The sequence below is a fragment of the Furipterus horrens genome, unplaced genomic scaffold (genome assembly GCF_987537825.1).
Source record: "Furipterus horrens unplaced genomic scaffold, mFurHor1.1.pri manual_scaffold_6, whole genome shotgun sequence".
NCBI lineage: Eukaryota > Metazoa > Chordata > Mammalia > Chiroptera > Furipteridae > Furipterus > Furipterus horrens.
In genome coordinates, this window is record NW_028327176.1 from 169520039 (window position 1) to 169536826 (window position 16788).

Genomic DNA, 16788 nt, shown 5'->3' on the forward strand with positions numbered 1-16788 from the left:
CCTAAGGGGGAAAAGAAGATCATTGAACATTTTCTAATTCAGTGCTATGAAAATGCCACTTGTGCGAGTACATTATAATCACATAAAGGGTAATTACTACTATAAGTTGGCATTTACTAGAAGTTAAAGAGGCATTTGGAGAAAGCAACCATGCAATTCATAGTAGTTGGGTGATCATCGTGATCACATGGAAGTACAGCTCTCTCTGGACATAGAATTTAGCTCAGTGTGGGGTGTGTGTGAGAGGCGAGCAAAGGGAGGACTTTTCACGTAGAAGAATGGTAAGAATAAAGAGGTGAAGGCCCAAGGTACCCCTGAGCTAACAGAGGTGGGGAGTCATGCCAAAGAGTGTAGGGATAAGATCATGTATGCCGATGTGTCCAGAATGGGGAAGACTTTGAAAACTATCCAGAATGGTCATTTGACTTACAGTAAAACCCATAAAAAGTATGCTCCCTAACATTATTATTGTATTCTGGCTTAGTAAGCCACTTAAAAAATAATAAAAAGATTCCCAATCTGGAAAAAATATTTCCAATCTGGAAATACTCAATGTTTGGATATGTCTGTTTATTCTAGTTTCAAAGAAAGAATTAGGCCATTTCCTCTGACAGGGTTTTGGAGCCTCTGGTAGCTTTTCCAATCCCTGTGACTTTGCCCCGAGGTAGGTGGGGATGAATAATGGAATTTAAGTGAAAGCATAATATTAGCTATTCTCAAGAGGGCCTCAATATCTCAATTCTTCACAAAACAAAATGCTCCTTTTTATTCAGAAAAAGAAAATATATCCAGAAGGCCAAAACTGTAGCTATCTGAGATAATAAACGGGTTTATTGCTACAAAGAAGGAACTTGGCTTCTCAATCAAGTTGGCCACTCCTCTAGATGACTCTGGTGAAGCTCCTTTCACTTCCACTGCCTTGTTTCCTCAGGAAAACCTCACTACCGTGGGGGAGTTGCTCATCTGTCTAAAGTGCTGTGATTTCTTTGTGGGGAAGTCAAGGAGGTGAAAGGCAGGAAAGTGTAGGTGTGCAGAGAAGAGTAGAGAGGCCCTGGAGATAAAGAGAAGGGGATTAAAAAAAAAAATCTGTTTGAGGAGTTAACTCAGTAAGACGGGTTGATGGATTGCATTGGTGTTGGAGGAAAAGAAAGAGGGATTTGTAGGTTTTGGCTCTAACAAATTAGTAAATGACAGTTTCATTTACTGAGCTGGGGAAAATTGGAGATTTAACAGTGTCAGGTAGGGAGGAAAAGCTGTGTTCAATGCTGGACATGATCAGTTCAAGGTGTCTGTGAGACATTTGAAGGGGAAAATAGACAACTGGGAATAGGCATCTGGCATTCAGAGAAAGGATGAATTTATGGAAGACGTATGGATTGTATTTAAAGTGTGGGAATGAATGAGCCTGAGTGTTGCTGGGGAGGAGGCAGAGTATCTCGGAAAACGAGAAAGGTGAAGAGCCAGAGTAAGAAAGAAGAGAGAAAAAGAGATGCGTGGGGGGATGTATGGGATGAGTTCGGCAAAGGTCAAGGCTGAGACACTCCCATATTGGAGGCAGACTAGAGCAGGAGGAGCCCAGAGGTAGGAGAGCCTGGGGACTCCTGGGCTCCGGAGGACACACTGAGTTTTCATGGTGGCAGTGATTCCCAGTGAGGATGCTGAGAAAGGGAAAGTTAAGATGAGGATGGATAAGGGCCCACAAAGATAAAATGCAAAATGAAAGAGCTTGATTTTAGAGGTAATGAGAACAGAGGAATGAAATGTTTTTCAATACAAGTTTTTGAGCCTTTAAATTAAAGTATTTCCACAAAACGGGGACATTTAAAGGCCATATCAGAGTGTTCATGAGTCGCAGAGGTTGTGATTTAGAATTTCATATGATTTTCAAATTTTGACAGTGCAAGGCAGATTAGAAAACAGAACTTGGCATTACATCCTGAGAGAATCTCATTGATAACTGATTGTATGTTGAATAGATGTTTTTAGATTTCTGTTCCTTCCTCAATGTCTTGCACAAATGTAACTAAAAGGGCAGAGAAATTTGGTGTCATTTGATGTAATGAAGTGTTCTGCCAATGATATACTGTTTCAGCAATGAAGCCAGACCATTGCAGTTGCTTTAGGGGCAAGTATCTATGGAAGATAAATTAATTTGTTTACTAGGTCTTAAGCCTCTGGAAACAATAAAATAACTTAATAAAAGAAGGGAGGGCTGAGGGGGAAGGGTCGAGCAAAAAGGGAAAAAGACTCACGAACATACACAACAGTGTGGTGATTTTGAGGGTGGGTATAAGGGGACTATATGATATTGAAAAAAAATAAAATAAAGTAAAGTGAAAAAAAAAGTGTAAAGTTGCCAACCATGCAGAGGTCTTCTGAGAAATGACCTTTAAACAATAAAATTCAAAAGCAAAGATATTTTATAACAGCACGTCTGCAAATAGACTCATGAGTAAAATCACATTTTATACCATAATAAAAAGGGAAGACAGGTAGGCTAGTTAATTTTGAGGTTTGTCTTGATAATATCTAACATGTTTTGTGTGGTAAGTATATACCAGGCACTGAGACTAAATGCTTTACAAACATATGTCATTTAATCCTCACAACAGTTTTCTGAGGTGTTGCTATTTCAGATAAGTCAATAAGTGTAGAATATTAAATAAGTTGCCCAATGTTACAAAGCTTATACATAATGTTGTTAAGAGTCCGATGGGTTTATCTGATCCCATATTAGGCATTCTTAATTTTCTCCTACGAGAATTTGGGTGTTTCTTCTACTTTTGATTGTAACTGAAAATGTTTTGGATGAAAAAAGTTATAGATAAATTCATTACCATTGGATACAATTTGGAAACTTATGCATTCAATAGTTTCACTTTGCCACTCTTCCCATGGACAGGTGAAGTTATTCCCCTTCCTCTTGAATCTGAGCTGGCCCTGTGACTTTTTTAATGAATCAAATGCAGGGAAAGTAACACTGTATAACTCCAGAGCTAGGCCTTACAAGGTCTGCAGCTTCCACAGCTCTCTTGAAGCACATTCTCTTAGAAGCCAGAAGCTTCTAAAAAGTTAATGTTAAAACTGTGGTGCTGTAAAGAAGGTCCAGGTGCATAGAAGGTGCCAAATGACAGAGTGAAGCTTTCTGAGACTTTCTGGCTCAGCTTAGCCACCAGCTGAATGCAGCCAAAGAATGACCCAGCCAACATCATGGAGCAGACAACCCTAATAAGTCAACTCAAATTCTCAATCCACAGGATCATGAGAAAAAGAAGTGACATTTTTGGCACTAAGTTTTGGATATTTTGTCATGGAACAATGGACAATGTAAATTTAGTACAGTTAATACAATTGGAAAAATCTACTAGGTATTGGTGGGACAAACTGAAGATGTTCCTATATTTTTCTTTGAATCCAAGTGGCTTATACGTATTTTATATGTGAGATAACAAACCTAGTCTTAAAAGTTAACTCTGGTCCAGTGGTTAATTTCACCTGGTCTGAAATAAGCATTTTCAAGAAGGAAAACGAGTAGAAAAACACTTCATATTTTAGAACACATTTCTGCTGTGTGTGCTGTTTATCATTATAATAATGTATTAGTATAATAGTTATCTACTTTTAATATTTGCAACTAGATCTTGATAGTTGCTCTTTGCTTTTTAGTTTCATTTAATGCCTTTTACATTACTTTTAAAAACATCAGAGGCATTTGCAATGAAATTCACATTAACAAGAGAGTTAAGAACACAAGATTAAAACCAAATTCAACAACTGAGAAGTTATTTCTAAAGATTTGTCTAATTTGTTCACTAAATTTTCCTTTAAATTTAGCTTTGAGTTTCCTAGCAACTGAGACAAATGTGTGGGCTTATATCATGCTAAATGTGGTTTCCTTCAGAAGGGAAAAAATCTTTAATTTACTGCTAAATTGGAAGAGGAATTTATTATGTAGATCTCTTCACGAGGAACAGTAAATGATAGAGGACAACATCTTCAAAAGAGATCTCATTTAGAATACAAATGTTCCTCCCACATGGAGTCTTAACATCTGTGCCTGTTTAAAACAAAACAGAACAAACTTTAAAGGATTTTTAATTTCTATGTGGGTTTTTAGATTAACTCCCTTCCTCTGTCCCCCTTAGATCAGACATTGATAATTTCCTATCTTTTTATTTGTTTCAACAAGAATTTATTGATAACATGCAGGAGCCAGGCCCTGAGAGGATAATTGTAGGTGAAAGAAAGAAAAGCTCCTGCCCCCATAGAGATTATAGTCTAAGAGAAGATTGATTAATGATAAGGACATTAATTAAATACCCACAGCAATATGTGATCACAGATTGACAGGTGACATTAAAAAAAGTACAGAGAGCTATAAAGAGTATTTAACAGGGAGATATGATCCAAGTTTCTAGGAATGGGGTAGGTGAAAAGAATGAAGAAAAATATAGTTTTTCATCCCCACATTCCTACCCTAGATGCTTGTCACACGTAGGTGCTCAATTCATGTTAGCTGTTGATGATGCAAGTACAGAAAAAAAAAAAAAAAAGAAAAAGAAAGAGTAGGGAGCAAGGGGAGTTTCAACACTAATTCTGAACATGCTGTTTGAAGGATAATGACTTTAGGAAGGAAGGCATTGTTATAAATTTTCATTGCTCCAATTTTTGGAAAAGAATAAAGTGTATCACACCAGAGCTAACTGTCAAGATATTAGATTTAAAAAAATTACACATTTTGAAATTCCATCTGAATGAGGTCATATCTCAAGGGTTACCCTCACATGCCTGATTTAAGGTGTGGGCCCTTTTACGTCAAAGTTGGCTAGTGGACAAATAAGATATGATTACTTCATGAGGCCTGAGTAGATAAGTGAGAGGTCCCAAGTCCGAGTTGTTACTCCGTAACAGTTACTCTTTGAGGCCAAGTAGTTAAAGGAGAAAGTAATTTTTAAAATGTTCTCTATTGATGTTCTTTAGAGAACTTCATTTATAGATCGTTATTAGTTAGTTGCAAGCTCTTAAGTGCTACATTACACAACCCATCATCAATCTAACCTCTAAAGCTTTATTATATAACATTCACAGCAATTTTCTTCCAATTACTATTCACTTTCCACATCTAACACATTATCATTTTTAAACATATACTTGCTTGCCAAGCCTCTCTGCCTTACCTGATACTCTTCAGTGTTGCAGATTTTCTGCAATAATCCCAAAACTTAAGTAAAATTTTTAACAAAGTAAGAAATGCAACCTTAGAGCCCATTCTCTTGGGGATGTTCCATTTCAGATATAAATGAGGCTTCAATGACAAGGAAAAATTTGTTAACGGTTAAATTGTGCCCCTCACCCCGCAATTTATAAATATTTGACCCTTGAACAATGCAAGAGTTGGGAGCACCAATCCCCGTGCAGTCAAAAATACACATATAACTTTTGATTCCCCCCAGAACTTAAACCATTAATAGCCTACTGTTGATCGGAAGCCTTACCAATAACATAAACAGTATATCAACACATATTTTGTATGTTATATGCATTATATACTGTATCCTTACAATAAAGTAAATCAGAGAAAAGAAAATACTCTTAAGAAAATCCTAGGAGAAAATACATTTACAATACTGTACATATTTACTGGAAAAATTTGCATATAAATGGGCCCTCTCGGTTCAAATGCATGTTGTTCAAGGGTGTACTGTATTACAGTCCTAACCCCGGAACCTCAGAATGTAAACTGATGTGGAGATAGGATCTTTAGAGAGGTAATCAAGTTAAAATGAAGTGGGTTTTAATCCAACATGACTGACACCTTTATAAGAAGTACCAATTTGGACAGATACACACAGAAGGGAAAAGATGTAAAGATACAGGGAGAAGAAAGCCACCGATATGCCAAGGAGACAGGCCTGGAATAACTCTTCTCCCAGAGCCCTCAGAGGTAACCAACTTTGCTGACCTTGATCTCAGACTTCCAGCCTCCAGAACTGAGAGACAATACATTTCCGTTGTTTAAGCCCTCTAGTTTGTGGTACTTGGTTATGGCAACCCTAGCAAACTAGTACAACCTTTATTTCCTTATAAAAATAAAAGCTATGCAGTGTTTGGAAGTCTTCTCACTTTTCATCCAAAGATGGATTAGAAATTTTATAATTTCATTCCATGAATAAGTACCATAGATGTCTTTAATATCTCTTAATTCCTTAAGCTTTATAATTTCATTAAACATATCCTTCAGCAAACCATTAATATTTTCATTAATTTTTAAAAATCATAATGAAATTGATATAAAAGTTCTGAGTATTCATAAATCAAGCCTTCAACTTGTTACAGGATTTAAAAAAAATATTTATATTCTGCATCATAAAAATGCCAAACTACTCATCAAAGCAGAACACAGTTTAGAGTTTATTGCTGAAACCTAGTTTCTACCAAGCCTAACCAAACAAACGTGTTATTATATTACCTTCTTTGGGGTGTATTAATCCATGAAGGCATTAACTTCTGATTCTTTTTTACTTTTATTTGTTGGAATGCCCCAAACAACACCACTGTACTTGGAAGCAGTGGAACTAATGTCAAGATTTTCTTTAAATTCTCACTTTCTCTCTTTACCTATTCCTTCTCTATTTAACCAAGTAATTATATTGTAATTGCATATGACACTTCCTCCCCAAACCCATGATAACATTGTTTTTTATTGATTCATTAAACACATATTATTGAGTGTCTACTTTGTACCAGGCACCCAAGACAGAGCTGTGAATGAGACAGATGAAATCTCTTCCCTCAGGGAGATTATGTTCCAGGTTCCAGAGAAGGTATATGAGACTGTAAAGGAAGTTCAATGTCAATGTCTTTATTTTTCCTCTACCTTTCCACTGTGTTACTACTTAACCTTGCTCTGATCTTTTTAACTACCATAGAAGCTAGATGCTCATAGTTTTCTTTTCCATAATTTTTTAATACTATAGCCAAAATTAGTACTTGTCCAGAAAGATTCCAGGTTCAAAGAAAATTCAGTCAATTTTCAGAAAGATCTTATATGGAAAAGATTATATTTGTGACTAGTAAACATCGAAAATATATTTTTACCTAATTAACTCTCCCCCTTCCCCTTGGTATATTTTAATGTTGGTGCTACAAACACTTGAGTTTTAAAATGTTTTAACTGTTTTGGGAATCTTTTCACCTTGCTATTTCTAGAAACTAAGATCTTTGAATGGCCCACGTGTTCTATATTGGGTGATTTCACTCTAACAGACTCAGATGGTAAGATATTTCTGAAGCCACTGGATTAGAAAAACACAAGTTCTCTGTTTTTTAAGGAATATGAGGCTAGGGGTAGTTTGTTTCAGGTTTTTCTCTCTTTTGCCTTGATGTGAGATCATCCTCCAGAGACAGAAGAGAGAGAAAAGAGAAGAGAAAGGGGAGAGAAAGAGAAAGAGAGTGAAGGGAGGGGAGAGGGGGGAAGGAGAGATTGAAAAGAAGAAGAGAAAAAGGGAAGAATCATATTAGCAGGCACCCTAAAAAAAGAAAAAAACCAGAATTCTCTTCTGGAGGGCAGACTCCTTGTAGTACAGGCTTCCCCTGTTCGGTGAGTGGTCAGTTGACCAGCTGACGTGGTTGTGAAAGGAGAGGCTGGGTGATTTACAAGTGCACCTGCTTATACCACGCTGAGTGTTCAGCCGTTTTTTACCAAAGTGGCATGACCCCCATGCCCCACCCTCCCTATTCATCTGATCTCACCCCAAGCAATGCCCACCCGCCCACCCCCCGACCATGGAAAAAGTCCTCCAAGGGAAGCACTTTGCCCATGTAGAAGAGGTGAAATAAAAAGCTGTAGAAACACTAAAAGGCAACATAGACGAGTTCAGAAACTGTTTTGAGCAGTGGAAAAAATGTCTTTATAGGTGTGTTACATCAAATGGAGAGTACTTAGAAAGTGATTGACATTTAAACGTGTGAGAATAAATATAGCCCTGGCTGGTGTGGCTCAGTGGATTGAGCACTGGCCTACGAACTGAGGTCGCAGGTTCAATTACTGGTCAGGACACATGCTGGGGTTGTGGGCCAGGTCCCCAGTTGGGGACATGCGAGAGGCAATGGATCTGTTTCTCTCACACATGGGTCTTTCTCTCCCTCTCTTTCTACCTCTCTTGCTCTCTCTCTAAAAATAAATAAAAATTAAAAAAAATCATTTAAAAAAGAATAGATAATTTTTTTTATAAATAAATTCCAGTTTTCTTGTTTCTGGGGGAGGGGTCCTGCCTCATATGACCAGTCATTCTCTAAGCAAATGGCACTTGGGGTGAATGCACTGACCTAGGAAAGGAAAAGAACCCAAGGTGGTGCCAATGCTATAAAAGTAGGTAAGTGGACTCTTCCCAGGAAAATGTCACAGCGAGTTCTGGAAAGCAATTAGAGTAGTATTTTGGCACCTGCACTACAGAGGGGAAGATTCTCCTACCGCCCTAGTTACAGCCTTGATTTTTATTTCCTTCTGTTGTAAGTACTAATGAAATCATTATAGGATGCTGTGAAGAAATAGGTGTGAAAGAAAAACAAACTCTGATAGTGATCCTTTCTCCAAAGGCCTTAGCAGCAGTATCAGGAAGCCAAGGCGGTCTCTAGCGTGACTTGCTGTCTGCTTCTTTCCTCTTCCTGACTTCTTCTTTTCCTTCTACACGTAATCTTTTAAAATTTGCCAGCTCCATCTACTGTGCAGTCTGCTGAGAAGCCTGGCCATTGGCTGGGTACGCCTGCTTTTAGGCCAAGGATAAGGTTAGGCCACTGCAAATGCCCTTCTCATTTCTGGGCCAAGAGGGTGCCTGGAGGCTAAGGGTCAGAGCAGTTTGCTTTCCCAATAGCAAGGACTTGGAGAGATACAAGTGTATGTTCCCTTTTCCCTGTGAACTTAACTTTGTAAAATCCCATAGAAGGAATAAAGGTCCTTATCATGCCCATGTTGGTGAGGAGACAATTCTATACTCAGACAAGCTGACAATCTAGGAATTAAGTCTGTAGTTAGCAGGCAGAAAACAGCATCCCACTGGTAAGTCTGGAGTCTTCTCCTTATCTGCCAGGATTGAGAATGTTGATATTTTCTGTTTAACAGTTTGGGCTTGCTTCGAAAAAAAATAACATTTTTTTTCCTTTTTAAAAACAAACCAACACTTTAAAACATCCCTCCACATGATTTCCTCTAGTAAACCACCTTTAGCTGGACCTAAATTTCTAATTAAACTTTTCTATTGATCCAATTATCATTACAATTCTAACTCATATGCTTTTCTAATCAGAAATTTCCAATTGGGGATGTGCATTTCAATGGCTCTTCCTCTCTTCCTCCATTTTTGATTTGCTTTATCTTAGTAAACATTTATAGGTCATCAAATATGGACCAGTTCAGGCTATGTCTTACTCTATGGAAATATATGACACTAACACTTCAATACCAGTTCTTCAAAAGAAGTTGAAAAAGGAACTTCCAAGGAACTCTGCTACAATTTTCATTCAAAATATTTCCCAAGCACTATGGCAGGATGAGAGCCTGACTATCATAAGGTTGCTGAGCTGACAAATGTCTGCTGTATGAGAATGGCTTCTCACCTGCATTCCATGGTAATTCCCCAGCAGGGCGAAACCTAGCCAGACAGCCACCCCTGCTCTGCCAATCCAAGCCCTCAGAAGCTTAGTGGTAGAAGTGGAAAAAGTATCTTGAGTTCACTCTTTTCACACTCGGTGGCTCCTAACACCACATTGAAAACAAGGAAAAATAATTACTGGACAGATGTTTTTAGAATTCTTGGCAGCAGAATACATAATGCAGAACTGTATATTGTTGTAGTCAATGATTTGTATTAATATAAAATAAAAGGAGATTAATAAATCATTTTTATACCTCTGTTTTGTTTGGCCTAACACGACCCATGTTATAGAATAGAGGTTGTTGCACAGACATTGGATCAGTAAATATGCTAAGGTCAATGTTCTCTAAATACCTGCCAGCTATTAAGGGTAGTTACACTTGTCTTTGAACCAGATTTAAGTTATTTTTTGTAGTCTTCCTTTATATATAATCCATATCCAAACATAGAACTAAAATGCATTCGATTCCTAAGCCATGAATCTGTTTCAAGAAGTAAGAAGGGGGAGGAGGAGGACATGACAAGACTCAAGGGCAAATTCATACAAACTGTATTCATTCATTTTATTCATTCCCTTTTTTTCAACAAATGTGGTTTGACAGGTAACAGGGGTTCTCCATGCTGAAGGACACCAACAGCACAGCACATGGCCCCGGTCACCCTGCACTGTAATGTTAGGACTGTTTATTCACCTGTAGCCCCCACTGGTGCGCTGTGTTGTTGGAGCTCACACAGGAGGGACTCAAACAGCTCAGATTTTAGCTACTTCTGAAGAATGCACAGTAGAAGCTTTTAAAGTCACCACCATGGTTTCAGGAAGTATGACCAAATATATCTTGGAGAAATCTAGGGCAGACTTCTGACTTGTTGGAAAGCATTTGTAGCACCCTCAGGAGTCCGTTGGGAAATATATCTCTCCACAGCTATAGTTACCAACCCCTCCACCCTCAGTCCTCTCTGGATCATCTTCACAGGTGGCTTCCAGTGGGGAGAGCCAACCCTGCAGCTCTAGTATCAGAGGAATTTGCTCCCATGATGCAAACATAAAGACTGCCTGAGTTGCAATTCTGACTACAACTCTCCCTAATGATGTGACCTTGGACCAGTTACTTGACCCTCAGTTTCTTTTGCTGAAAAATGGGCAAAATGGATTGATTGTGAAGATTACACTTATAAAGTACTCAATAAATGCTAGAGTCCACTGAAAAGACATCAGGGATTTCACATAAGAAAAGGACCTGTGTTATCATTCCAATTCAGATACTTTTCAGCAGACATAATAGAAGAGTAAAGAAAAATAAAATGTAGAGGCATGCCATTGTTCATGGAACAGTTGTGGAAAATAACTACTTCAGAGGCACTTGATTTCACTTCTCAGCTCTGTTAGAGTAAGCATCATAACCAGGCTGCTGAAAACCTTTGCTTGGTTCCCCATCATTTTTAAAGAAAGGAGGAAGCTGGAGGCCGTCATACCTTTTCACTTCTCCTCTGACCAGCCTGGATTGTTTAACGTCAACAGGTGGATAGAGGGTGGTTAAGAATATGGACTCTGGAGCCAGATGCTTTGACTCAAACCCTTACTCTGCCACTGACAGGTTGTGTGAATTAGGGCTAGTTCCTTCACCTCAACACACCTCAATTTCTTTACCTGTGAAATTGGGACCACAACAATAATATCTACCTTTGGTTTCTTTTGTTTGTGACTATTTAAATATATAATATACTTAAGCCTCTTAGAACAGTGCCCAGGAATATGAGTGCTACATAAGTGATTGTTATTATAAAATTTATTGTTATTAAAATACAAGAAATTGTTCACAAAATCATGAAATACTGTGTCAAGACAGAAGTGTCTTGCCAAAGATTGTGGTCACAATGCAGTTCCCTCTATGAAGATAAGAACTGTATTTTGTTCTTTCTTTTTGTTAAAAAAAAAAAAAAATGCATGAGGCATAAAGCACTCGACTTGCCTGAGAGCAGAAGTAAGAGCAAAGCACACTAGATCTAGAAGTGAAAACCGTATGTTGGAGGCGTGGCCTAACGTCATTCTAATTTAAGTAGGCGCTTCACCTTCTAGGCACGCAATTTCCTCATCTCTCAAACAGGAAGGTCCAATGGGAGGATTTCTAAGGTTCATTCCAAATCCAAAAATGTGTATGGCTAGATGCCTTTTGAAATTTTATAAAAGGTAATGTAATTATGGCTGTAGAAGACATTTTTACCTACTTTATTACCAAAATGAATTATCGAGTTGAAGATCATGTCATTTGTGTTTTCTGAGTCACAGTGAAAGAATCTGAATCACAAACAAATCTTTAAATCCACAAAAATGAATTATCATTAGCGCAACTGAGAACTTTTAAAGTGCTTGGATTGTGAGGATAAAACTGGTAAGGACATTATTTTCCATTCACCTTAAATGAATTTTTTAGAGACTCTAAGAATAACACATAATCCATAGGCATCTAATGCTAATTTATTAACACATAAAGAATGAAAGTAGAACTCTTAACTGAGTTTAGCTTAGCAATTATCAACTAAATGAACATGAGCTGATTTAGCTGAGCATTTAAGAAGGAGAGGTGGAAAGCATAAATCCAAAGGATTTGAGGGAACATGCACCAGGTCTGCATTTCTGCAGATTGTGTCCCTGGAAGCCAGGTTCCTCAGAGCTGCCTCAGTCACTGTCACTTGAGGGCTGGGAAGGAGCTTCAAGAGGCTTGTCTTTCTTCACAGGTCTTGGAAATTGGGGAGTGGCATATGAACTTTAATTGACGGGGAAAAAATCAAAATTGTGTTATGGAAAAAAAGGGAGGAAGGGTGACTTCAAATAAAAGTCTGGATTAAGAATACGGGCTTTGGGCCAAACAAGGTTTAAATTTTAGCTCTGCCACTTTTTAGCTATGTGCACTTGGGCTGGTTGTTTAAAGTCTCTAAGCCGCACTTTGCACATTTAATAATTTTCCCTACTTAATAAGGTTGCTGTGAGGATTAAATGCAATAATACATGCAAAGCACTTTGCCCATGATGTCTAAAATATAATAAGCACTCAATAAATGAGTGGTGGCTACACTTACTCTTGTGAATCAATGACAGGGACAGATAATCTATATTCTCTTGGTGAGCCTCTTATTCTCCATTTGGGATGTCTCAGAGATATAGGAAGCACTAGTCAGGCTTTCTGTAATCAAAATTTGGGTTTAAACCTTAGTCTTTTTAGTAAGCTCTAAAAAAAACCTATGGTTTTTTCCTCATTGCTCCAGTCATGGTTTATGTGGGCACTGGACAAAAGGTTCACTTTGTAAGACTGTCCAAGTAGGTTAAAAATAAAGTATGCAGAAATGTGTGTAAGTTGAACACTAGACTATATAAAAATGATTATTCTTTGCTGAAAACACAGGCATTCTAGAACAATGCAAATGTGTATGTAAATGCATAGAAAGGTCTGGAAAGCAAGGGTACCTCCATAGTAACAACAGTTACTTCTAGGGAAGGAAGGAAGATTGGGGAGAAAAATTGGTATTGTCTTAATGTTTTACACATTTATTTATGAATTAGTTGTGTAATTAAAAACCAAAGCAAACAAATAGAAAAGCAAAACTCAAAATAAAGTCATCCATAAACTGAACCAGTTGATAAGAACTGATGAATTTATCCCTGAGGTGTCATGACTTGACACAAAGTCACATTCTGTTTTGTGTGCCATCCTTGAGGAGTAAGGAAAGCAGGAAGGAGGCTTTCTGACCCTATCTCCAGCGAATGATAGACACAGGTTCAGGGCAGATGAAGCTGCCTGCCAGATCTTGGTGTAAACTTCTTTCTTTCTGCATGTACTCAGATAAGACATCAGTACCCTGGCTAGTTCTTTCCAAAATTCAAGGTCTACAGAGGCACCAGCTGAAGGTTATTGATGAATTATGCTTTTAAACAAGCAACCAAAAAAAGATGAATTAGTTTATCAATTGGTATATTTCAAAAGCAGAAAGAAAGAAAGAAAACCTTAAAAAGTCTACTTGACAACTCCTTAGTATATCAAAGATTCCTACTGAGGAGTTTTAAATTATCACCAACCCTCCTATTCCACTCCACCAGTATCACCAAATAAATAAATTAACTAAAAGAGAGTAAAAGGTTTAAGTACTAAAGTATGGGCTATGGCATTTTTTTTTTTTTTTTAATCAGCAAAATGTTTGTTGGCTGTTGGAACTTAACTTTTCATAAAGCGCCCTTCCCTTGGAAAGAAATACTTTGGCCACAGGGAAAACTAAGAAGCATTGTGGAGCTGTGAAAAGTTGCATGATTTGCTTCAATTCAGCTTCATGTCTGCACTAGAGAGATACCTACCTCGCCTGGCGATTGGGCTCCATGAGCAGCAACCAGAGATGGGTGGTTTTGCTTTGGCTTTAATACATATGTTTTGACCCATGGACTCAAAGGAAGATATTGCTTTACTGAGCAGAACTCAGTCAAAGGCTTGTGGGAGCCTGGACCAGCCCTCTGGCTGGGCCTGGCATGCTGTCTTCCCTGCGTGCCCATTTAGTGCAGGGAGGTGGTCCAGCCCAGTCTGTAATTCATCGTGGTCTGCTGGTGGCTTAAGTGAAGGACTGCATCAGGAGCGGCACAGAAAGGACCTGAATGAAGTACCAATGAATGGAGAAAGCCATTTTGATGGTATTAAATAGGATGGGGTAGCTGGAGGCTGAAGGAAGCTTCTGTTGCTTAAGAAATGTTCCATAAAAGAGTCAGTCATCAGTCCCTTAACAATTATTCATTTCTTACCTCCCACTAGTGTATACATTTGTAGATTTCTATAAACCGTCAGTGTGACCATGGCAAGGAACCAAGCTTATTATGAAACACACAGAAATAAAAGTCATTTTTTCTCATTTATAGCCAATGTAACATTAATACTATGAATGGAAGACCAAGGAATTTAAGACATAAATGTATACACAGCAGCATGACCTCATATTCTCAGTTGAATTCAGATCGCCCACTGCTCTCTCTAAAAGAAAGGCAGTCATACTAAGCAAAACTAAGGCAACTTGAAATAGAGGATTTGAAATGCTGGATTCCATCATTTCTGTTAAAGGTCATTCTAGTCCTCTGCTATTTTGACCATGAATACAGTGAGCAAGTTACTGGCTGAATGGATTTGGGAAGCCGGAGCAGCCGCTTCTGAGGGATGAAGAAGATAATGCAGCACTTGAGACTGAGCGAATGAATGAAAGGGGAGGAAAAAGTTGAACCCTTCCCAGATGAGAGAGAAAGCTGCTGAATTAGTCCCTGACTACATTTCTAGCAGTAACTCTATCCAGGCCAAGTCACTTTGAAACTGCTTGTAATCTTGTGGCTTTGCTTGAGAAATTTCCCTTCTCACCTCAAACCCTCCTTAAGGCAACCCACTCCAACCCCGTCCTCCCAAAGCAACTCTTCCTAGCAAACCCCCCCCCCGCCCCCAAATTTACATCAAGGCAGGTATCTTTCCCAGCTGGCCCACTGCCTCCAGAAAAGCAGGGCTTCCCTTCAGGGTTGGGCAACAAAACCTCAGGCTTACTCAGGCAAGCAATCAAAGGCATTTAAAAGAAGGGCAGAAAACAAAAGAAACAAACGAAACCTATTCTTACCCGTTTCTTAAAAAATTGGAAGGCTGAGCATTTCTTGACTGGGAATCCATTCATGTCTTTGTTTACCATTTTCCACAGTGGGAAATTCACAGTAATAGATCCAAGGTGGCACGAGCTTGGTTAGTGCATCTGGTTCCCGGTTTCCCTCCTAGAGTCAGTTAATGAAGACAGAGCGGGACGGAGAATCCAGTGGGGCGCAGGTCCTCACGCACACATTCTGCAGCAGCGGCTACTGCAGCAACCTCACCCGACTCTCAGTGGCCATCGGCAGTGGCTTTCCTCTTGCCATCACTGCTCCGAAACAGAAACATATGCATCACCGTTACAGGACCCTGGGATGCAGCGGATTCCGGGGAGATGCTGCTGCCGCTGCCGCTGCCGCGCGGGAGAAGTTCCCCCACCCCGTGCGCCCCCAGCTACCCGGCGGCTCTGCGGGCGGGTGCGGTGGACGAGTCGCGCTGCTCCAGGTGATGCGCTTCTGGGGGCTGCTCGGGAGCAGAGCTGTTTTTGATTGTGCGAGTTCCAGTGGGAGCTGTAGTTAAGCAGCTGGGAGAAGGAGTAAGAAAATGCAGAAGCCAGAGGGCGGGAGGGAGAGCCGCACCAGAAAGGCAGAGGGAGAGAGAAAGCGCTGCTGAAAGACGCAGCGATTCCTGAAGATCTGAGCAGCGGATGGAGAGAGGGCACTAACTAGCTCAGGACGCACAGAAAAGCAGTTGACTCCCCGCGGGAGGGCTACTTTAATAGCTTTTTCTTTTTTGGTTGTTGTAAGGAACCATTTAAATCCGAATTTCATATAAGACGCAGACCGTTTTTTATTTTGTGCTCATTCGAATTCTTTTGATATGTATTCCTGAGGAAAAGCCTCTCAATGGAAATTTAATCAAATTCATTCCTGATCTGTCCGAATGTGCGGAAAAATGAAAAAAGTGCAAGCACAGGCATGACAATGGACGCTCTCTCACTGGGTAGAGCCTCTTTGAGAAAGGGAGCATCCTCTCCCTCCTTGTCATAACACAGTAGCAACAGTGAAGGCAGTTGTGTCTTTTTTCACTAAAGAAGCCTGTTAAAAGAGAACACAATAGGCACATACAAAATGTGGTGCTATGGAGAAACATAAAGTGCACCAAAAAGTATTACGAATCCATTTAGTGGAGAAGGTCTACTGAATAAGAGAGTAAAACATTCGTCTTATCAAGCGAAAATCAGCCCCTGAAATCTGTGACTTGTGTTATTTTTGCACATTAAATTCATTAAAAAAATTTTTTTTAAATTTGTGCATGTCCAATTTTCCCATTTTTACTTTTTAATGCTGATACTTTATGGGGACTTGTAAAAATTAGAATTGATAGGAACTGAGAGCAAAAAAAATAAACTTGGTGTCTGATCGGGCACTGCTCCAACATCAGTGTGTGGCTTTCTGCCAGTCACCTGACCTCACTGTGCCTCTCATGGGGCGCTTCATCCATGAAATGGAGGCAACCACTCATTCATTCCTTCATTCACTCAC

At 39.2% G+C, this 16788-nt stretch overlaps 1 protein-coding gene across 1 annotated transcript in view; it reads right to left on the reverse strand.

Moving 5' to 3' along the window:
- The window catches only part of LOC150007811 (uncharacterized), an 83216-nt gene extending 67584 nt beyond the window's left edge, over positions 1–15632 (reverse strand). Inside the window, exon 1 of the mRNA XM_090280833.1 lies at positions 15282–15632. Coding sequence (XP_090136959.1) covers positions 15282–15350 — 69 coding nt within the window. The 5' untranslated portion in view covers positions 15351–15632. The remainder of the gene's footprint in view (positions 1–15281) is intronic.
- Positions 15633–16788: the final 1156 nt, after the last annotated feature.